Source organism: Branchiostoma floridae, chromosome 19, assembly GCF_000003815.2.
Source record: "Branchiostoma floridae strain S238N-H82 chromosome 19, Bfl_VNyyK, whole genome shotgun sequence".
Classification (NCBI taxonomy): Eukaryota; Metazoa; Chordata; class Leptocardii; order Amphioxiformes; family Branchiostomatidae; genus Branchiostoma; species Branchiostoma floridae.
Genome location: NC_049997.1, coordinates 3493556 through 3517261, shown reverse-complemented (window position 1 = coordinate 3517261; position 23706 = coordinate 3493556). Strand labels below are relative to the sequence as shown.

General features: G+C 40.2%; 6 protein-coding genes across 8 annotated transcripts in view; 2 read left to right on the top strand and 4 right to left on the bottom strand.

The window, feature by feature from the left end:
- Positions 1–2479: 2479 nt before the first annotated feature.
- LOC118406840 (zinc finger protein 679-like) lies at positions 2480–5587 on the bottom strand. 2 transcript variants are annotated; one of them, XM_035807196.1, is made up of 3 exons: positions 5376–5587; positions 5017–5085; positions 2480–4193 (listed from the first exon to the last, which is right to left on the bottom strand). In XM_035807196.1, exon 3 carries the CDS (start codon positions 4190–4192, stop codon positions 2996–2998), a length of 1197 nt encoding a protein of 398 aa, XP_035663089.1. In that variant the 5' UTR covers position 4193; positions 5017–5085; positions 5376–5587; the 3' UTR covers positions 2480–2995. The 2 variants fall into 2 exon arrangements, with proteins under 2 accessions (XP_035663089.1, XP_035663088.1); XM_035807195.1 differs by lacking the exon at positions 5017–5085 and having other exon boundaries at positions 5376–5575.
- A 1458-nt stretch (positions 5588–7045) lies between these two features.
- Positions 7046–16274, bottom strand: LOC118406411 (zinc finger and SCAN domain-containing protein 2-like). Its single transcript, XM_035806452.1, has 2 exons — positions 16091–16274; positions 7046–8465 (listed from the first exon to the last, which is right to left on the bottom strand). The coding sequence occupies exon 2, from the start codon at positions 8462–8464 to the stop codon at positions 7529–7531; it is 936 nt and encodes a 311-aa protein (XP_035662345.1). The 5' UTR covers position 8465; positions 16091–16274; the 3' UTR covers positions 7046–7528.
- Positions 10133–13119, top strand: LOC118406412 (THAP domain-containing protein 5-like). Its single transcript, XM_035806453.1, has 4 exons — positions 10133–10417; positions 11202–11310; positions 11643–11710; positions 12082–13119. Exons 1-4 carry the CDS (start codon positions 10207–10209, stop codon positions 12573–12575), a joined length of 882 nt encoding a protein of 293 aa, XP_035662346.1. The 5' UTR covers positions 10133–10206; the 3' UTR covers positions 12576–13119.
- LOC118406404 lies at positions 12369–15744 on the bottom strand. The gene is made up of 6 exons (XM_035806445.1): positions 15481–15744; positions 15101–15319; positions 14848–14941; positions 14131–14257; positions 13212–13712; positions 12369–12918 (listed from the first exon to the last, which is right to left on the bottom strand). Exons 1-6 carry the CDS (start codon positions 15650–15652, stop codon positions 12727–12729), a joined length of 1305 nt encoding a protein of 434 aa, XP_035662338.1. The 5' UTR covers positions 15653–15744; the 3' UTR covers positions 12369–12726.
- Positions 16275–17033: 759 nt separating the features above from the next.
- The window catches only part of LOC118406407 (zinc finger and SCAN domain-containing protein 20-like), a 121941-nt gene continuing 115268 nt past the window's right edge, over positions 17034–23706 (bottom strand). Inside the window, exons 1-2 of one of the 2 annotated variants that reach the window (XM_035806448.1) lie at positions 18938–19073; positions 17034–18541 (exon numbers count right to left, since the gene is read on the bottom strand). In XM_035806448.1, coding sequence (XP_035662341.1) covers positions 17356–18540 — 1185 coding nt within the window. In that variant the 5' untranslated portion in view covers position 18541; positions 18938–19073 and the 3' untranslated portion in view covers positions 17034–17355. Of the gene's footprint in view, positions 18542–18937; positions 19074–23706 lie in introns of those variants that run through there. The other variant, XM_035806449.1, reaches the window with a different exon arrangement.
- Positions 20074–22802, top strand: LOC118406410 (zinc finger protein 37 homolog). The gene is made up of 2 exons (XM_035806451.1): positions 20074–20151; positions 21290–22802. The coding sequence occupies exon 2, from the start codon at positions 21291–21293 to the stop codon at positions 22272–22274; it is 984 nt and encodes a 327-aa protein (XP_035662344.1). The 5' UTR covers positions 20074–20151; position 21290; the 3' UTR covers positions 22275–22802.

Below are 23706 nucleotides of genomic sequence, written 5' to 3'. Positions count from 1 at the left end.
GAGCTCGCAGACTCGTCGTCCGATCGAATCGCGCCTAATGTGAGGGGGGTATAAGGAAGTTTTCCAAGCAGCCTTTGTAACACCTGCTTTGCCTATTGGGTCAATTAGTCAAACTTGCCAAAGCTCGATGTTTCTGACTTAGGGAGAAGAGCTGCTGCTACAGTGAGCAAAGTTCAGTGCCTAGACTTGACTCATTCAAATATGTTCACACAGATCTAGAACGGCGTTTTACCACGGGTTCGGCCTCTCGAAAGCGGCAACACACCGCAAGCCACCAAATGTAGGGGAGAATAAGATGAGACGTTCACTCTGTGGTTGCCTGGCCAGAACTGCTGGACAGACTTGTGGTCTGGTCCCTTTATTGAACTCTTATCAGAACCATATGTGGGTCGGCCCTGTCTTGGCTAGGACCACCTATGGCCAGTATAATGGATCTTCATGTTATCTCACATTGCGCCATCCATATGTGCTTCTAAGACTTAGTATATTTGCCAGCTTTAATACTGTTGGTAATCATAAACACACGCTGATGCACAATACTCAATATTAAAACAATACCAGGGTTCATGCATTGTATCATTGTTGTGTTAACTTTTTGTTTGAGTACATTCTCTGAGCTAAAATACAAAAAGGAACTACGTCTGTCTGAAGCATGGGTAATTGTCCTATCATTATATATTCTTACCTTTACTTGGTTTACTATATAGCTGCTATGGACAAAGAACTCAGAAATGAGTAAAAGGGTTGATAATAGTTTTATTACAAATTCTTACCATAGGGCTAATTGCATGAAACTTGATTATTTCATGTATCTACTGTAATATGGCATGTATCTACTCTAGTCTAAAAGCTAACTCTAATCTCTACTAGTAACTTATTGTGTTCGACTTCTTTTCCTAAGTCAGTGAAAAACAAAGGTTCTCACCTTTTCTGATATGTTTCGGTTTTGTGATGTTAGGAGTAGAGTAGTTTTCGAATATCATTGTGTATGTGAACTTGGAGAAATCACGATGGGATTCAGTGACCTCTTTAAAGACCCCTTTCGTGATCGTAGAAGGAACAGTTTGAAATAAAATGTTTTCACCTTCCACAATGTTTGTTGAACACGTATTTACAAGTTCTTTCGTATACAGCATACTGCTCACAAGCTAACCAGTGTCAATACTCAAATTATGGCAGAAAGTTTGAGTGTACATGCCAAAGATTCTTGATCATATCACATTGTCTCTATACAGATTTGGTGTCACTGAGAGGATTGCAGGAATGCATTACAATCTAATATTTCCTTTAACTGTTGCAACAAAGCACTAGTTCCCCTACCACTATTTGAAATAGACTTATGTCAATACAATAGAGTATCAGCTTGTAAAGGATGGCTATCAGAATCCATTCGTAACAAGCAGAGCCATTAATGAAAAGTCTAAATCTAAAGTAATTCTTCCCAGCTCTGCTGTAGATGCCAAATCACTAGAATTTTTGGAAATTTCAAGTAGGTTTTACAGTAGCGTAAATGTGAGATTTCCATTGGAGAGCAGTCATTTATGGTTTTGTGTCCCAAATCTCGCATCCATATAAAAGAACTGGCTTTATACAGAAGTCCAATATTCTTATTAATAGGTACTTTGGATAAGTAAAGAAGTAAACGATCGCGAGATAATCGAATAGATGAATAGTTCTGGCGTACAAAAGAATGGATGAATGAATAAGAAAAAAATACTATGACTACTATCAACACAGATAAGCTTCCATGATAAGAAAAAATGCTTTCTACAATAAATATATACCCGTGAATAATTCCATCCAGGTTGGTAGTCACTGAATAAGGAGACTCTTTTTACACAAATTCTGACTGGTTCACATTGTACTGCAGGACAGTTGTCCCTGCTCACAGTTCAGATGAGGTCACAAAAAAGTCACAGGAAATTGTTACATCATTTTCACCATTGATTGACAACTGTTATGGATGGTTTACACTCCTTTGTGTTTCAGACCACATAGTAAATATTTTGTATAAAGCTGACTGTACATATGTAAATACTTCACATTTTGTGACAACATCTGAACTGTTGGCAGCGACTTATCTCCAAGTTTATCTTGCGGTGGCATAAGATAGTATCATAAGGCCACACCGATTTAATTTCTTGGTTCACGGATTCGCTCGCTCCTATTTTTTGGGAAAAAAAATAAAAATAAAAATTACCACTCAGCAAATTTTCACCATTAATGAAACCATTCACCAACTTTCTGGTGTAGCAAATTGGCCTTCATATTATAAGCTCCTTAAAGTGTGGGTACAGGTGCTGTTACTGTACAAAAATAGTGTTTTTGTACTTTTTTCAAGCTGAAAACTTTTTTTCTTTATGTTTTGGATTAGCCGTTACCTTTACCCCAACCATTTTACAATTTTTATTTTTATTTCGCCCTCTCGCTCCATATTTTTTATGAAAAAATTAAATTGGTGCGGCCTAAGCGTTGAAATAAAACTCCTTTGCCGGCTAAACTCCTTCCCAAGCTTATGATACTATCTTACATACATACATCAGGGACCGGAGGTCGGGACCAGGCTAGCACATATTTCATTCCATAGGGCCCTATCTGACATGGCTTGCTCTAGGTTTGTCTCTAGTTTAAGTGTCCGTGTCCGTAAAAGTCAAACTTCTGCAATGTACCCGGCCACTTGGTTTCCATAGAAGAACAGAAGACACTAATTCCTGTTTTGCTCGGCAACAGTGTCCTGCAAATTTTACCCTTCGGTGGGTCAGTTTCTGAGATAGCTGTGGAAAACTTCCATATATGGATACTGTCTTATGCCACCGCAAGACCTGCTTGGAGATTAAGCAATCACCTGTCCTGCAGTACAATGTGAACCAGTCAGAATTCCCCTGAAGGTGACAGATGGTCACCACAATGTTGGTGAGAATAAAGCAATGGTTGAGTCTCTGTAGTCAATAAATATACATCTCGCATTATTTCTGATTCGTAACTAACAGTACTTTCACTGGTGTTTGCTTCTCATATGCTTAAGAAGGTTGGACTTGACTGTTGCCTTGTAGTCACACTCTTGACAACTGTAGGGTCTCTCACCGGTGTGACGCCTCCTGTGTCTAGTAAGATCAGGCTTTTGAGCTGTCCTGTAGTCACATTCCTCACATTTGTATGGCTTCAAACCAGAGTGGCGCATCATATGTCTCTTAATTTGAAACTTTGTATAGGTTTGGTAGTCACAGATTTTACATCTGTAAGGTTCTGAACCTGTGTGTTTTTTCATATGCCCGACTAGCGAACTTTTACATGTCGCGCTGAAGTGGCATTGGTCACACGTGAACGGTTTCTCACCGGTATGGGTCCTCATGTGTTCGACAAGCCGGGTCTTATATAATGTACGATAATCGCATTCGCCACAAATGAAAGGTTTTCCTCCTTGGTGACTTTTCTTATGCTGGGAGAATTCGTGTGCAAATGATGTTTTGAATCCACACACGTCACACACGTAGCGTTTGGAACTGATTCGTGAGCCATTGTCAGGAAGAAGTGATGCAATGTCCTCACAATCCTGGTCTGGAGTGGGTTGGCAAGAAGCCGAAGGTGTTTCCTCCCTTTTTATGTTGTGACTCAGTTCATATCCGCTGTATGTGCATCCATTGTGAGTGTCGTCCGTATGTTGTTCAAGACGACCCGGGTTGGAGTCGGACTGTGGAGAAATTTGTCTGATGTGATCATCCTCGGACACATGACATTCCCACTTACATACATCAACATGGTCAGGTATCAGTTCACAAGAAGCCGTAGGTGTTTCCTCACAGGGTTCATCCTCTTCTAAAGTCTCCTCTATGTAAGAGTTACTCACTGAATGATTCGTATCTAACAAATTGTTGTCAGGAGTGAAGGGCATTGTGTTTGTGTGTGAGGTTGGAGTGTCCTCTTGCATGGTAGCTGTCTCCTGGTCTTGCACAGGTGTGGTTGTCTCGTCCGGGAAGCAGCTGACTTGTGACTTTCTTTCCCACTGACGGTATTCCTCCAACATCACATCCCTAAGGATACTGACCAGCCTGTCCTTGATGCTGTTCTCTTTGTCCAGGTTTTGAATCCTTCTGTTGAGTTCAAACATCAGCTCCTCCATGTTCAGTCTGGGGAGGACTGCTATGGTCACATTGTACGAGAGGCCACAGATGAACTCCTGTTGTCTGGACATGCTGAAGGGAAACAAAATAATGAATGAAACTTTGAGATGCGTATTCCTATTTGGGATCAAGCTTTATAAGTTGAAGGGGCTACCCAATCGTCTTGAAATAAATAGCAGATACCGAAGGAGCTTGTTAAAAATCTATCTTTATAACTTTCAGGAATCTTTGGCCCAATTAAGGTGCACTAAGTCAAAAGTAACTTTGTTGTTTGCAGTTATCATACGTTCAGCAAATGTTTAGCAGATATATCATACATGTAAAATTGGGCCGTTGTAAAAAATAGGGGGATGGTTGAATTTTACAAGAGGGGTCCTGGCCATAGCTCAGGAAGTACTTGGGGAGTCACAGTAAATTGGACACAGATTTATCTACAATGAGGTCAAAAAAGGTGCAGTTTATGAAGTTTTTAGTTGCAGTACTGTAAGGTGAATGCATTACTGTAATGCACTAGGATGAAAATAAAAAGGGGGTTGGGGCACAAAATCAAAAAGGGGGTTGAAGCTTGGTTAAAATCCAATCCCTTCAACATCTATTTTTTGGGATGGCCCGATGTCGTTTTTGAAGCAAAAAGCAAAGATTTCTGAGCTACAACACTATTATCAGAAAGATAGCGATATCAAATTATTCTGACCAAGGAGGTTTATTAACCTTGTTCTGACAAGGGAGATTATATAATTACTACCCCATTTAGTATAGTAGTGAACTGATTGTACGTAAATTCACTCCTATAAATAGTATAATGCAACTAAATATCTAAATACAATGGTCTTAAGTCATCAGTCTAGTCTGTATGAGGAAGATATCATATTATTCTTGGTAGAAGTCGATTCACAGTATACTGCAAGGCAGGGCGGAGGGTGCAAGACCTAGGGGACGCCCTCGACGGACTTGGACTAGCGACCTGAAAGAATGGTCGTCGGGACAAACAGTGCACCAGCTAGAAACCTTGGCCGAAGACAAAGATGGAAAACTTATGTTGATAGGATTGCTGCCCCTACGGCCGGTGAGGCTATGGAACCGGTGTGGTGAGGGTGAGAAGTCGATGATACAATGCAATGTATATTTGTTGTTCTTTGTCCAAGCTTGTACTGCTACGACACCCCCCTCCCCACAATAGCGTTCAAAAGAGCTATATCCATCGCAGAGTGCCACATTTTCAAGTCTAACGTAGCTGAAAAAGGTCCAACCTACCTGATTGATAGAAACACCGCAACTAAGATGGAATGTGGGTAGACGTATTTCCTTTGAAGCCCAGAAGACGCCCCCTGAAATTCGAGGAAAAATGGCTGACACAGAAAAATGACCCCTAAAGTCAAAGGTCACTGAGGGTCAGGGCCACCGATTACCCAACAAATTTCATGCACAATCCAGACAGAACATAGGAAAGGGTTTTCACAGAAAAATACTGCTTTTAATTACTAGAAAAATTAAGCTACCTTTAGGAAGTATCGAAGCAACATCAAATAGCAAGGTGAATTTCCCCTTACCAAATTTTTATTAATTGCTCCTGGAGATAAAAGAGGGAAACATCCTAGATGATCTTCGTTCCCGAAAACAAGCCGAGAGAGACTGATGATAAAGTTGGACATGTACTGTACTTTAATTCTTCCTTATACATTGACAGAAGTACAATATCTTTTCCACTGTTTAGCTTTATTACCATTGCCAGGAAAGTTACATTTTGCGCAGCGTTTGTATATGTGTTTGAGTGTAGACAACCAGCATAACTGGAGAACGCTTAAATGGATTGCATTCATATTTGATATCTAGGTAGGTCTTGATGCGACCTAGAAACAAGTAGATTTTTGGCCCCCTAAGGCCACACCGATTTAATTTCTTGGTTCACGGATTCACTCGCTCCTATTTTTTGGAAAAAAAAATAAAAATTACCACTCAGCAAATTTTCACCATTAATAAAACCATTCACCAACTTTCTGGTGCAGCAAATTGGCCTTTATATTATAAGCTCCTTAAAGTGTGGGTAGAAGTGCTGTTACTGTACAATAATAGTGTTTTTGTACTTTTTTCAAGCTGAAAACTTTTTTTCTTTATGTTTTGGATGAGCCGTTACCGTTACCCCAACCATTTTACAATTTTTATTTTTATTTTGCCCTCTCGCTCCATATTCTTTATGAGAAAATCCGTGAACCAAGAAACTAAATTGGTGTGGACTAGAGTCTTGTTTATAATACAGTACTGTAGCAGAACTTCTGGGTTCGATATCTCGACTTCTGGACATGCTATGGTTATGAGAGTGGAGGACAGCTCTTTAGGTCAAGAGTAAATGGTGTAGGTTTGGGCCTCCTGCCGGCTAGTTTTGGAACTGCGATGGCCCACTTAGTGTCAGGGAATAACTTGAGAAGGGATTAACGGAATAACTCAACAAGGGGTTGACGGATCATCATAACTTTTGGTATGTAGATAATTTATACGTGATGTTTCATATAGTGAAATAATAATCATTGAATTGGAATCTAATTTGCATAATTCATTCGCAAATCAAATCGTCTACACCAGCTTTAACCCATTATGGGACTACTGCAACATGTGATATTGGTAATCGGGAAAGAGCAGAATATTGATAGATACACATTATGCAAGTAAAGACCTAATTCGCATAATGAATGTGAAAATGCTTTGATCCCAGTGTAGTAAATGACGGGAATTCTTTACCTGTGGCATTTGGAATTTCTTGGAATTCTTTGGAATTATTAAACATTTATGGAAATGAGGACCTAATTTGCATATGTTGTGCATGTCTCTATTCGGGTGGAAGAGATGATATATACCTAATATATTTTATGCAAATTAGGACCTTATCTGGTTGATTAATGACAAACAAAATAGACACACCAGTTGTAACAGCTGTACATGTATATTCATATTAAGGTTAAAGCCATTTGGCGAAGGTATGGGTTTGTGGAACTTAAGTTGCAATTGTTAACTACAAAGACATGTACTGATACAAAGTGCACAACATCACAAATAATTAATACAAGAATAACACAAAGTTACATCCTATCTTTATTATAGTCAATGGTTGTTCACAGTTGTGTGTTTACCTATATGTAAGTAAATATGCAGGCACAAAGTTTTCTTAATCAGTGGAGGTCAACCCAAAACGCAAGCTATCTACAGAAACAAACTTAGCAACAAAAATCACATGAATCTTGGGTAATCGTCTATTAGGTATCGTTTTCCATCAATAGTTGCTGTGAGAAATGCAGCAGTTTCTTCGTTGATCAAAACTGACAGTACTTTCATTGGTGCTTGTTTCTCATATGCCTGAGAAGGCCTCCCTTTTCAGTTGCCTTGTCAAGTCAAACTCTTGACAACTGGTTTTGCTAGTGTTTCTTTCTCATATGCTTGATAAGGCAGGACCTATCTCCTGCCTTGTAGTCACACTGTTGACAACTGTAGGGTCTCTCACCAGTGTGACGCCTCCTATGCCTGACAAGACCAGGCTGATAAGCTGTCTTGTAGTCACATTGCTCACATTGGTAGGGTTTTGCACCCGTGTGGCGCCTCATATGCGTCTTTAGATCTGACTTTCGGTAGGTCTTGTAGTCACACATTTCACAACTGTGAGGTTTTTCCTCCGTGTGCCTTTTCAAATGGCGAGCTAGGTCTCCTTTAGATATCGACTTGTAGTCACATTGACTACACTGGAACGGTTTCTCCCCCGTGTGTGTTCTAATGTGAATGGAGAAACTGCTAGCGTACAAGGTTTTAAATCCGCACACGTCACAGAGATACTGTTTGCGACCAATTCGTGAACCATTGTCAGTAAGAGGAGAGGCCTTGTTCTCAGAAGCCTGCTCTGAAATAGGTTGACAAGCCAAATATGTCTCCCGATGTTCCAAAGGTGTTTCCTCACAGGCTATGTCTCCTTCTGAAGGTTTTTCTGCGCAAGAATTACTGGTTGGAATATTTGTATCTAGCACCTGCGTTATGAAAGTGGGGTTGTTTGAAGCTGACGACATTGTATCGACGAACGCGATCGAAAAACTATCATGCACGGTCACTGTCTCGAGTTCTTGAACGGTTGTCGTCATTTCGTCTGAAGAACAGAATTTTGACTTCCTTTCCAGCTGACGGTATTCCTCCAACATCAGGTCCCTAAGGATACTAACCAGTCTGTCCTTGATGCTGTTCTCTTTGTCAAGACCTGTTATCCTTCTGTTGAGTTCAAACATGAGCTCCTGCATATTCAGTCTGGGGAGGACTGCTATGGTCACCTCGTGCGAGAGGCCACAGATGAACTCCTGTTGTTCGGGCATACTGCAGGGAAACAATAATAATGAATGAAACACATGCTTTGAAATGTACATCCAACGAATAATACGAAATCTCATATATTTTGATCCAGCTTTGAACCTTATTTCACCTTAAGAATGGTGGCATATTCATTGAATACCTTAGGTGATTCTTGCATGGTCTAACGACAAGTATGCACCTGCGGCACATGACTGAATTCTCACAGGGTCTATGAAGTGTCAGTTAACCCGTGGTAGAGTGAAACTGAGTCACTTACTTAAGTACTGAATCAGTTTTAGGAGTAACATTATACACCAGATTAACTTTACTCAAATGAAGAAAAGGTAAACGAATAAATAAGTAAATAAAAATAATTTACAAATTATGGTGCTAGATGAAAGTAAGTTGACAATAATTAAAGAAACTGAAATAAGGAGGAAAAGAGGCGAGTGAACTCTACCAATGAAAATAACCTTCGGGATTTTTGGCGCAACACTAAACCAACCCCTTCACCCCGCCGTACACAATCAACTTACGTCCAGCAAACATTTAGCAGAAATATATATAGCAATACAGTTTTCTTAAGCTCATGGGGATTTAATTGTAGCAAGAAAATGGAGTCTTTGCAGTGGTTTTGAATTTGTGGTAGTGCAATCCCCACAAATTGAAATGCATTTTTAGTGCTGTACTGTCTATATGTCATGGAAAACACGCCGCCTCTACGAACTGCCAGTCCAAAACCACTCACTGGTTACTCGGTATGGGTGCTACAAACGGACAGGACAGTTAATCTTTTACTTGGTGTGATCAGAAGTAGTCAATGATCCAACAACATTTACCCTCCGAATATGTAGTACAGAGCTACTTTTCTGCAATGGTGTTACTACTAATACTGTAGGTTGTATGGAGAAATGAATGAATGCGGACTAAAAAAAACAGTGTCTTGTAACTGTAAGGATTCATGTGTCATCACCGCACCAGTGGTAAGGTCCTTGTAATACTGTGACGATGTGCTAGTATGTACATGTACCGAGAAGGGTAGCCGGGGCAACTCTGTAGAAAACGTATTTACTTGTAATACATAGACGTTGTTTTCTATAAAACAAAGTCTATGTATTACAAGTAAATACGTTTTCTACAGAGTCGCCCCGGCTACGAGAAGGGGTGCTGAAAAGTGGCAGTCCATAAGACAGAAGGAAAATGTTCGCAGTGTTTAAAAAAAAAAAAACACCTACAAAGTTTCTGCATTTACACGTATCATTATGTTTCTTTTAAAAAGCTTTAGCTAATGCTTCCCTTTAAAAATTGTATGCAAGGCTTTGAAATCGACATTTAACATGTTTTATGGTTAATGACACGTGTAAGAGTGTCAGTGACTGTCACAACTGGTATGCTATCATGATCTGATGCACACGAACAAATCCACTTCTAGAGTTGTATTTGTAATATCTACACACGATTGTCTTAAGTAACAAAAACAACATTAAGCCATACATCTAATCTGCATAATACAAATACGATGTCTTTCTTGGTAAAAGATAACTTCACCCTTTTTCGCTAGAACGAAAAGTTGTGTTCTTTTGTGGCATATGACGCCCCCCTCCCCACCATAACGTTAGCCTACAAAAGTGCTATATCCATACGAGCGATCGCGCTGACGTCACGGTTACGTCACGTGACGTCATGGTAGGCAAAAAGCTGCTGGTGGCCGAGGAGGGCGGGCTGAACCCTCCTCGCCCACCAGTTGCGCGCGGGAAACGCAAACATGCCGACCAGTTGTTGTGCGCTGAATTGTACTAACCGGAAGGATAAAGGCAGTAGAAATAAGTTTTTTAGAATCCCTGCGGAACCAGGACGAAGGGCTGCATGGCTTAGAGCCTTAAAAAGGTCAGATTTTGAGCAGGGAAAGAAAAACCCGACCGCGGCGTGGACACCACGAGGCCACGAGAGAGTGTGCAGCGACCATTTCATCTCAGGTTTGTGATCTATATGTTTTATATTTTGTTGTTGTCCCCCTTGCATATTATAAATACATTTTTCGTGATGTAATAGTGTACTTTTCGTTACACATCTGCGGAAAGCTTAAGTAAGTTTTGTCGCTGATTCATGCCATATCAAGGATAGTGAATATTAATGTTACATGTATCAAAGTTTTACAGCGCGTCCACGTGGGAGGGGGGGTCTGACTTATAAATAGTGGTAAAGTATCTGGGATGGACGTATACATATATAGTATACCAGAAGTATAACGTACATCACTTAACTGATTGACGAAGACATCTACAAATGTTTTAAAATGTCTTTAAAATCATCTACATCTACATGGGAATACCCCCAGATGGCCCCTACTGGAGCATATTGTGTGGGGAGGCCCCCAGCGGGTAGACCTCCACCTTGGTCCGGACCATTGTGGGATAGTGCAGGGGAAAGAAAGAACCAGACTGTGGAGTTTGATCCACTCACACCAGGATGATCCCCTGCTCTTTTCGATAAGTGTGGTGGGTTCTTTCAGTTTAACATGCCGAGGTGTGTAGCCGAAGCCAGGTACTCATTTTTCACCTTAGTGAAGTGAGGAAATAGGTGTAAAGTATGGTTTAAGTACCTTTCCCAAGGGCACTACAACAAAGTGACCTATCAGGGATTCCAACTCATACTTATCTTTGGATTATGAGTCCTACACCCTAACCACAAGACCAATTGCCACCTCATTTTAAAATCATGTTTATAATACTGACAAGTTCTTTGCTTCTTGCATTGCAGGGAACCCTTCTAAAGACCCTGCAGATCCAGATTACATCCCAAGCTTGTTTAACCTCCCAACCTCAGCAAGTTGCAATCGTTCAAGAAACCCAGTTGCCAAGAAAGATCGGTAGGTAACATTGGGGTTTTCAATGTTTCTTTATTGAAATTTGATTTACTGCTCATGCTGTTCATGCAGGCAGGCTGTTCATGCCTGTGTGAAACATTGCTATACTCTACCTCCTTGCCTGAGAAGATGACCATGAAAGTTTTACCAAGGATTCAGTTAAATCTCACAAAGATCCTGTAAGTTACTCATGTTAGAGTTTACACCTAGTCAAATGTTTTATATTTCATAACATTCACAGCAGTAATCACTAAATGCTATGCTAACAGAATGTATGTAGGAAACAAAGCATGCAACTTTGATTTACAACTTACAACATGCTTCATTGTTTGCAGGTATATGCGTGCAGCAAAAAGGCTGCGGGTGTCATCAGAGAATGAAGCCCCACCTACATCACTAAATGGTAAGGGCATTACAGAGGGAATAAGAAAAGTGTCTAATGGATACAATCAGTAATCCTAAACATATAAATTCTTGATCAACAGTTTAATCTATCATTCTTGCTCAACAAGTAAATCTATCACTTGTCACTTATTCAACATGAATCACATACCATACACACAAGACTACTTGCTACAAAGTTTATCCGCTTGGTTTTCGGAGTGGGGATATAGATGTGAATCAAGTAGAGAAGCATGCAACCTGCATGAGTAAAATATTGAAACAACAATACATACATATGAATCAGAGTTTAGAACATTCAGTTCAGTTCAGATATATGACACTCATAATCACATAGCACTTTCATTGAACTTCGGATTTGCTTTATTTCAGATGAAGAAATGATCGCTGACCCTCCTCCTGAAAGTGTAGAGACTCTGAGAGACCCCCTTCCTGAAAGTGTAGAGACTCTGAGAGAACAGCTCACAAAAGTACAAGAGGAGAAATGTAAGTTGGAACAGTTTTGCGAGTCCCTTCAAAGTGAAGCTGACAACCTTAGGGAAGAACGTGATCACCTTCAAGAACAAATCAAGAAATCATCAACATCAGCCTCCAATCTCACAGATGCAAAATGCAAGCTCTTCACTGGAATACCTACTGTTGCACTGTTTATGTTTGTGTTTAGACTTGTTAGTGATTTCATTGCTCCTCTAAAGTCCATGTGTCAGCAGGATCAAATACTCATGACTCTCATGAAGTTGAGACTAGGCCTCAAAAATGCTGATCTTCCATGGCATGAACACTGTCTCATCCCATCAGGAGATGCACCTATATATACAACAGTAATGTTCAAATTAGTGGCAAAGTTTCTGATATTTCAAACATGAACATAATGTACTTACTTTTGATACTTGCCAAATGCTGCAAATGGCACATATTCACTTGGTACGAATACAGTGCAATTGTTAAAACAAGTACATGTATTTCATTGTTACATCAACAAAATCATAAGTCAATTAGACATTGTGTAGTTGGTACTCAATTACATGTACTATACTTCATAAGTTTGAAGTAAGAGCCAAAATTAGCTATACCTATGAAGGGAAAATCCTTGTAGAGAATGAGCCCCACTTCCTCCAATTTCACATCCTTGCAGATGCACAAGGTAGCTTCCAGGTACTGTTGCCTTGCCTTCTCCTCCTGTTTCATCCCCCATTGTATAGCTGGAACCTGAAAGTGAAATTCCCTATTTAGAATTTCTGACATAGAAAGCACAAATGAATTACATCTCTAATATGACACTATCTCGCATTGACTGAACATTTAGACTGTCACACTTTGCAGAAATATTTAGACTCCTGGTATTGTTTAAATCCAAATAAAGATCAGAGCTACACTTGCTCTGGGATTATTATGGTACATGTTCCAATATACAGGGTAATGTTGTCTCTTTGTGTGCCTTAATTACCTACGAAAAATGGCTTCCTGCAAGTGTACACTGTACTAGTTTTCAGTTAACTCACTTGGCTCAAATCCTTGCAGTCATATTGCATGACCTTCCGTACTGCAGTGGTGGGGTTTGATGCATGAAGGACATCATGCATGGATGTAGAAGTCACACGACCCTTGCGTTGCTGACGCCATAAAGCAGACTTGGACTGCCCCACTGTAGCTTTGTTGAGGTTTGTGATTTGCTCGGGGTTGCACCGAACATCCTCAAGGATGCTGTCTACACTAACACTAGTAACAGGGACTTTGGCTGGATGACAAGACCTGTATACCACAGGGGGAAGCGTCTCTGTGTTGACATCTGACTCATCTTCTGATGCTGTGTCTGTGTCCTCCTCCTCTTTAATGACAGCACTGGCAGTGGGACACAGCTTCCTCAGTTGTGAGAAAGCAGAAGCGGCCTCTTCTTCACTGAGTGGTGGCACATCACACTGCGGCTTCCGGCGCGCCTTCTTGATCTGGACTCCATGTTTAGGGTGCGAAAAGTCCATGTCCTCAGCCCTTTGTGGATCAACCTGAAAGAAATAATCCACAAAATGAATTATCAATAATATATGTGAGAAAAAGCATTATACAGTGGCCATGTCAGATATTACACTTTACAAAGAGGAACATCTTAGCCTGCAGTCCAACCTTGTTGTGCTTTAGTTCGCTCCCAAAGGTCGCTACCCCATGGCATTGACGGGGTAGCCACCGTTGGGAGTGGACTAAAGCACAACAAGGCTGGACTCCAGGCTAGGAACATCTACTATATTGCTGTAAATCTATAGTGTAGTGCTATATATTGTGAATTGGATACATGTAAATGCCACATGATTTTGTAGAAGCAAAGAAATCCATTCATTAATGTAAGTTATAACAGTCTACTTAGGCAAAAAATTGTTGACCTTGGAAAAAAATTCTACTCATTATAATGCCCAAATATGAACAGACCTTATCTTTGTAATATTTGTTCCACACGGCCTTTCTGCTGGTGCATGACGTCCGTTTTTCCTGAAGAGACCTGGAGGCCTCCACTGCGAACAGCAGTGCAGCCACATGGCTGCAGACCTCTCCCAATCTACATTGAAATATAACAAAAAATGAGTATACATTATAGGTACTATAGTCAGGAGCAATTTTAGAGTTAATGGTAAAAGGAACGGATAAGTTGGCCAGCTTCACAGTACAATGAAAGATTTGCCTTATCTTCTCATTATGGAAGTCTCTGTGATATTTGAATATTTCTACTATATACACATTTCTTTTAGCATTATCTACATCTACATGATGATATGTGTTAGTATACTCACTCTCAGGAACTGTTGATAACTCCAAATTACCTAGAAAACGAAACACATCAACAAGTAAAAACTGCAACAAGAACATCAACAAGAAGAAATGCATTTGCAACAGGTACAAATACAACTGGAAACCATCAAGCACAAGAACATGAACCAAGGAAAAAAATTAAGACAGTTATCTTGCCACATACAAACTGCATGGTCGCTCCTCCCTGGAAATATACGGAGGAACATTTACAGGTGAGTACTAGTTTGACTTTCATTATTTCTAAAACTGTTTCTTGCCATGGACCTCATCTGACGAGAACACTGTTAGATAAAAATGTGACTTTTTGGATATGATGGTCAATGCAGTTATATTACCTACCCTGCCATACAAGTGCAGTGAGCTGCCATGACATAACCCTCTTTTTTGGTCAAACACACCCATGGGTTGTGAGGAGTCTCTGTTACTCTCTGTCCTGAAACACAAATGTAACAGAAAAAAAAGATAATACAGTAAATATAAAAACGTATCTGACAGTTAAATACTAATCACGCATCTCATTCTTCATCTTCAAGAGTTCTCACTACAGGTACATGTAAGTAGAAATATTGTTCCAATGCACTCCAACACCCACCTGGCACAACCTTGGCCTTAAGGAAGCAGACCTTCACATTTTTTCCAATAGGGTGGTACCTGCACTCCCTCACATGGCCACTTATAAAGAGATTGTACGCCTCCAGGGATTTATAGGCTTTCATGGCTTCTCCGTTAAACGGACCTGGAGCCTCGATTAGGTAGGTGTAGATGCACCCATAGTCCGTATCTGGCCAGAGGCTCAAATCATCCTTCCAACCTGTATAACATACAAATGATAATAAACATAACGTTACGTAGCCAGAATTTCTAGAGATTAGCAACAAACACATTTACACGTACTCATGTTTTTGTAACCTTTATCTGACACAAAAATCTACCTTATCAAAATCTAGAAACACATGTACACATGATCCTCACCTGTCAGACTGTATGGGTCAGGTAGTCGTACACCGTCACCAGTCACCGCCGAACCAGTCACTTCCGGGTTTGAACTATCGCCGGCGTCTTCGACACTTACCATTAATTTCTCAAAATACCTGGTTCGGTCATTAGGCTCCAAAGAGCTAATGTAGCTGTTTGAAGAACTCATATTGATTAAACGTATTAATTAAACCACATTAGGAACAGAAATATAACAGCCCGGAACGGATGACAGAAAGCCCGTACGGCCGGAAAATCAAAACAACCGGAAACACATGACGGAAGTCAAGAGGGCAAGGGTCATTTTCTCCCAAAATATTACACAAGAAAAAAAAAAAAGACTAAGAAGTAGTGAAAAAAATACAAAATCTGAAAAAATCCCATGGATGCGATAAAAACGTGGCTGAAAATGCGCAAATTCGCGTAAACAGTACGATCTGCTTCCGCGCCGGTATGCTAATTAGTAATCTGATCTCCTAACGCTTTTTGCCTACCAGTCAGCGCTCGTGCGCCGAATACCCCGGATGTAAACAATAACAGCGATTGCTCGTATCGCAAAGAGTGCCACATTTTCAAGCCTATCTTAGCTTAACAAGGTCCAACTTACCTGATTGAGAGATACACCGTAACTAAGAGGGAATGTGGGTCGAAGTATTTTCTTTGAAGCCAAAAAAGACGTCCTAGAATTCGAACACCATACCAAGATGGATGACACAAAAAATACGACCTAGGGTTAAAGGTCACTACGGGTCAGGATCACTGATTACCCAACTAATTTTGTGATGTCTGAATGCAGACAGACGGTGATAATGATATGGTTTCGAGAGAAAAAAATGCGGTTTTAATCGCTAGAACACAGCATCATATTTTCCTCTGTCGATATTTTCCTTAAATGCTACTGGTAATGTTGGATATACGAACAAGCCAATTCCAACAATTTGTCATAAGGCCATGTTAATTTGATAAACGTTATATGGATGCCATTCTAATAATTTCTATGAGATTCCCAAAACTGATGTGATTAAAAAAAGTCTGGCCGCCCAAAAAGCTCTAAATGAAATCTAAGTGGTCTGAACAAAGGACAAACACAGAGTATTGAAGACCTAACAATAGATTCTTCATTTTTGTTTTCAGTCTTCTTTGTGATTGGAATTCACATTTAATATAAAAGTGTATGTTTCCCGATATATTTTTACTTTAATCTGTATCATGTATTTGCTCCTTTTACAGCTGCATTGTATGATTCAAAACATGGTGCCAAACTTTCTTTTTGTTCTATTTTTGGAAACGGACGAAAATTGATGCATGCACGAATGTCGTCATGGCCTAATACATGACATACCAATTTGTAGAATACTAGTACATGTAGTTTGATTGAAATCTCATTACTCCATACATCCCTTCAATTCCTGAGGTTCCATACATATAAATGACCAACACCTCTGAGCAAGGAGTAAGCACAGAGAAATCGAATGTAAAATATTGAGTTACACGAACTATTGTAGCAAATTTACATGTAAATTCTTCTTAATGTATTGACACAGAAGTACAAAATCTTTGTCACTGTTTTGCTTTATTTCTGTTAGTAAGTGTAGAGACACAGATAAAATAAATGAAATATTAACAAAATGCAATATTAACAAAAAACATGAAATCTATAGGCAATAACTGTTAACATTGCTGTGCTTACTTTTTCCTATCTTTCAAATACATTCACAGACTTTCAATCATGATATCAGTTGAAATGCATGCTTTGAAATGAACTTTCTCAGCTTGACACTTGAATCATTGGCAATTGTATTATTGATTTGTCACAAATAGTTACTTTGAGAAGTGTTTGCGACAACTTATTTTTCGTAACTTACAGGACCTTTATTGGTGCTTGTTTCTCATATGCCTGACAAGGCTACCCTTTTCAGCTGCCTTGTAGTCACACTCTTGACAACTGTAGGGTCTCTCACCAGTGTGACACCTCCTATGCCTGATAAGACCAGGCTTATAAGCTGTCCTGTAGTCACATTCCTCACATTTGTAGGGTTTCACACCAGCGTGGCGCCTCATGTGTGTCTTAACATCAAACTTTCGGTAGGTCCTGTAGTCACAAATTTCACAACTGTAAGGTTTTTCATCTGTGTGCCTTTTCAAATGCTGGGATAGGCGGCATTTAACCGCTGTTCTGAAGTTGCATTGATTACACTTGAACGGTTTCTCTCCCGTGTGTTTTCTGACAATATGACAATTCAGCTGGTACTTCTCTGATGCCCTGTAACCACATTTGTCGCACAAGAAAGGTTTTCCTCCTTTGTGGCATTGTTTATGCTTGGAGAATTCCTGTGCAAATGATGTTTTGAATCCACACACGTCACACGTGTAGCGTTCGCAATCAATTCGTGAGTCATTGTCAGGAAGAAGAAACTGGCCTGGAGTCGGTTGACCTGAAGGCAAAGGTGTGTCCTCACTTCTGATTTGTTCATCTTGTTCACACTTGCTGTTCATGGCACAAGTCTCTCTGTCATCAGTATAATGCTCAAGAAAATCGGGGCTGGACATTTCAGAAGTTTGGCTGATTTGATCATCCTGTGACACATGGCATTCCATCTTCAAGGGTATGTCATTGTGGTCTTGAAAATGTTGAAAAGAAACCAAAGGTGTTTCCTCGCAGGCTTTCTCCAAAGGCTTATCTATGCAAAAATTACTCGTTGCACTGTTTGTATCTAGCACCTGCGTACTGAAGGTAGGAGTGCCAGAAGCTGAGGGCACTATCTCAACATACGCAATCGTACCACTGTCATGCATGGTACTTGCCTCCAATTCTTGAGCAGGGATTGTCATTTTGTCTTGATAACCGATTTGTGACTTTCGTTCCAACTGACGATATTCCTCCAACATCACATCCCTAAGGATATTAACCAGTCTGTCCCTGATGCTCTTTTCTGTGTCCAGGTTTTGAATCCTTCTGTTGAGTTCAAACATCAGCTCCTCCATGTTCAGTCTGGGGAGGACTGCTATGGTCACCTCGTGCGAGAGGCCACAGATGAACTCCTGTTGTCTGGACATGCTGAAAGACATGGACATAAAATAAGTACGCGTTAAGTAACATACATCATGTAGGGTACAAAATTCAAATACCTTGTTGAAATGGGGGATGCTATTCTTCTGCCAATAGTGCTTTAGTCAAACTATATTAGCAAGTGTTGACGTTTACGTGGCGGCGAGTGACGCTCGTCCATTTACACGTACCTAAACTGATTCACAATGTCAAATCGTCAAAACATTTCATGAAGAAGACTTTCTTTCGCCACTGTTAGGAACAAACGGGCACGAGACGTTTTGTGAGCTTGTTTAAACTACAAAGCCCCCCTCCCCACCAAGCATCCGCGTATCCGCCCTGGCGAGTAAGCTAATCATTTCATGGAATTTGAAATAAACCTTAGTCTGGTATTGATCATCTTACCTGCTTTATAGCCACGCAATAAATGGGAAGGTGGGTAAAATACTTCTGTCCCTTGGAATCAAGACGACGTCCGAGAATGTTTTTCCCCGAACAAATATTATGGCTGACCAAGGAGCTTGGGTTGACACATACAACTATGGGAAGGTCAAGGGTCATTTGGGGCTAACACTACTGATTACCCTAATAGCGTTTAATTATAAAATTACACCAGATTACAGTGAACGGATTCTTGATAAGAAAATGAGGGCAGCTAGGAGCTGCAAAATTTATCAGTCTGACCGTCCATGCTAGCAGTTCCACACAGATAGAAAATTTCCTTACTAGGTGGTTTTGGTCATTCGTATTCCATTATACTTACGAATTGAAGGAATGTCTAAAATGAAAGATCTCACTAGAATAGTATTGCCTGTAGACAGAAATTGTCGAAATGAAACACCTTTGTCATTTAAAAAAAATTATTGAAAATGAAATGAAATCAAATTGTCAGTGACAGTGAGAGTTCGAATTACACAGACTGACCAATTCGTGGATTAATTATTGATTATACATTTACACAGGAGTACAAAATTTTTGTCAATGTTTAAATTCATTGCTGATTTTAAGTAAAAGAAATACAGATACAATTAATGTTACCAAAATTCAGAGAAGAATACATGCCATCTATATATAGGCAATGATTGTTTTGCTGAATTTGACTTATTGTGAAACATGCACAGTCATAAACGTTGTGTGAAAAGTCTTCTACATTACATGCTATTGAAACAATTTGAAATAATCGTATAATTTTTCAATGCAGAACGGTGGATTTAATTAAGCAGTGTGTAGTGTCAAAACCTTTGACCTGGGTAATTTTAATAAAGCACTGTCAAGAAGGAATAAAGAACCTACGATTCACTAGCAATGTTATTATATTCTTGTATTAAAAAGATTGATACACACCAGGATTGCAATGACATTTACTTACAGTCGGTGGCACTTAAATGGAAGGTAAAGGAGGAAAACACGTTAAATGCTAATATTGTTGTTGAGTGAGCTGAATACATTGATACTATCGGAGTAATCAAGGTTTCTGACCCTGAATCACCTTTGACCAGTTTTTTTTTTCCTGTCAGCCAATTACTTTTTTTTCGAATTCTTGCCATTCATGCTTTCAAGGCGCTCAAGGAGGACGTGATCGTGCCAACGTTACCTCTAATAGTCTGGATAGAAAGCAGGTAGGAGATGAATTGATATATAACGCAAGGCTTCAAAGGGTGGTATTTCTCCTTTACTGAAGTCGGAAGGGAAGTCAGTGAGGGTGATCGCCCACTGCAAAACATTAGATTTATTTATTTATAGGCTCACTTTATGCAGTTATTTTCCAAGGTCAGCATTGCGTACTGGTATAGACGTATAATGCAACATTATCTTACACGATTTCGCATACATCTGCAATTTCTTAAAATTTTCTTATGATTTCAATCATGAGATATATGAGGTTTTGTTAAGCCCCCTTTACAAATCAAGAATTTAGCTGACGGCCGAGTTGTCAGCGAGCTCTGAATTACGAGGAGACATGACCCTGATGCATACGAACAAATGGCAGAGTTTCTTTGTCGCCATCAGGGTCATACCTGCCTCGTAATTTAGAGCTCGCTGACAACTCGGCCGAGCTAAATCCTTGATTTGTAAAGGGGGCATTAAGAAAACGCCAACTATAGCAGATATTTATCGATTTTCACACTTTAACTGTCACATGCTGTTGGGATATAGACAGAGGCTGTAGACTGCGGGCGTACATTGCTTCTTATCTTGTTTCCTAGTACTCTCCAAGCAGAGCGCGAGACATTAAAAACGATACAAAATAGAAAGTTCGATAAAGATGCCTAAAAGAAACGTCAAAAACAGCCGGAGTCTAAACTCTGCTTGGAGAGTTATGTTTAAGTAGCATGCATATTCAGGGACCGTGTACTCAACCTCAGCCCGGTGGTTAAAATGACGCATTGCTTCAGGCGGTTTCTGGGGCAATTGTCTGGTCACAAATATGCAGGCAATCTTTCTTGCAAAGCACATAATACTCAATATTCATGTCGGACTATACTACATAAAATAGGTCGGAGGGGGTGCTGACTTCTTGTAACAGAGCAAGGCAATGGAATTTCGCTACTCTCGTATACATTTTATTATGCATTTTTGTAAATTAAATTTGATATAGAATTTTAAATACGGAATCTCGAGAAGCATGAGCTATATCGAAAGATAGTTATTGTCCACTTTGATAGGGTAGAAGACATTTGTATAATGTATCGTATGGTATAAAATTATTAAGTTAACCTGTATTTTATTTGTCAATATTTTAATGTTTTGCTTTAGCATGCCAGGACAACAAGCGTTCATCTGTGGCCTCTCGCACGAGGTGACCATAGCAGTCCTTCCCAGACTGAACACGGAGGAGCTGATGTTCGAACTCAACAGGAGGATTAAAGATCTAGACACAGATAACAGCATCAAGGACAGGTTGGTCAGTATCCTTAAGGATTTGATGTTGGAGGAATACCGTCAGTTGAAGAAGTCACAGGTCAGTTCTGCAGACGACATGACGATGAAGACCGAGGATGAAGCAGCCAGGGCTCGTCATAACAACGAACTGAACAATATTGCAAGTACGCAAGGTCTAGATACAACCAATTCAATGGATGCTTCTCGCTCAGATAAGCCCCCGGAAGGCGATCAACCCTGTGATGAAGCACCCTTGGCTTCTCGTCAACCGACTCTCGACAACGGTGACATACATAAGCGGGAAAGTCCTATGCCCGAACAAAATCAAATCGGGCAAGTTTCTATACCGCCCAACCCGGATCATGCTAAAAGCTGTACGGACGACAGAGACACTGGTTCCATCAACAGCGGGCATGACCAAGGCCATATGCAGAGTAACCAGCCCATTGATTATCCAATTTACGATATTTCAACCGATTTTAAGCCCTACGCGTGTAAGGTATGCGGATTAAGAACAATGTACCGACAAAATCTGGCCGCGCACATGCGGCGTCACAAAGGACGAAAGCCCTTCCTGTGCGGCGAATGTGGCTACAGGGCATACCATAAGTTCCGTCTTGTAGAACACATGCGAACGCACACTGGGGAGAAGCCGTTCAAGTGCGACCAATGCGACTACAAGACGGCATACAAAGTCGACCTGGTTGCTCATTTGAAAAAGCACGCAGGTGAGGAACCTTACAGATGTAAAATCTGTGATTACACGACATATCGAAAACCTGACATCAAGAAGCACACAATGAGGTGCCACGCTGGTGTGAAACCCCACAAAAATAAAAACAAAAAGAAGAAAAAATGACCTCACATACTTGACGTAGGAGAAGTCTCCCCGGTGAAAGACCCTACTGTTGTCAAAAGTCTGACTTCAATGCAAGCGTAAAGAGTAGAATCGTCCTAATCTCCAAGCAGATCATCCATGAACAAGACTGTATCCAAGGGGCCGATCGCAACTAAAACACTATCCAATTGCCCTGGACAAATTCGGAGTAGCATTGTGTCTCATCGGAGAGACACGCACCAATGAAAATATTGCCAGTAACCAACCAGATATGAGACATCCTTAACATTTCTTGCACTGCAACTATTGATGCAATTTGTATAATAATTGCCCATGATCGCGTACTATGTTTTAATAAGAAATATTGTTTCTATAGTTTGTCTTTTTTGTTCACTCAAAATGATGTATCACAAATTTCGTGTTCGTATTTGTATTTACAGAGAAGTCAAAGTAAGCAGATCGATTTTAACAATACGTAGTTGGCATGTATTCTTTGAATAACGTTACATTATTTATCTGTGCGTAGCTGTTTAGTAACAAACGACATAGCTGAACCAAGGACGTTATATAACGTCCTTGGCTGAACACAGTGGCGGAGATTTTGCACTTCTAAGTCAATATGTTAACAAGACCCAAGCTAAACATCGGCTATAGTCTGTGCCTTTGACACATACTTTGACTCTTCATGACCCTATCAAGCCCCTAACAGACTGTTTTATCATTCGCATTTGAACCGAAGAGCTGTTTTGAAAATGAAGAGTACCAATATAGCGGCGAAAAAATCTTTGTAACAAATAGAAGGACACTGGCAAAAGACTCCGGATGGTTGCTTAAACGTTTGACCGTTTCCAAAATCTTATCCAGTTGCTTGAGTAACTGCTTTTTGGCGTATCTTATTAACTGGATGTCTAACCTTTATTGACGTAATAGAAGATCGACTATAGTATTCATGATTCGTTGTGGCAGTGCAGAGTCACAGAGGATAGCCATGTGGTCTCACCGACTCCAGACCGCAGCAACGTATACACTCACCGTCACCCCGAAGGAATCCCTTCCCCTTGGAGTGGGGGAGGCACAGCCACTATCTCAATGGCCCAATGAAAGAACAGACACAGGAAAATGCAAGACTCTCATGGCAAAGTGGGGTCTCAGCCCAGATGGACAGACTGCATGCCAGGACAGGAGCAGATAATGAGACACCTTCTTGATTACAGTGTCCTAGGAACAACTTGGGAACAACACTTATAGATCGGTATATCTGTGCAATTCGTTACCTAGAGAATTTAGAGAATTTAATATTGTGTATTTGATACGCGATTGTTTAAGAGGATGATAGACCAGTTTTACGGATCATAATAGTTTTTTTTATATTTCAGCCATACATAGTATGGTGAAATATATTGTATTCGTAATGTTTCTTTCTTTCTTTCTCCTGTCAAATCTTCAAAGTGAT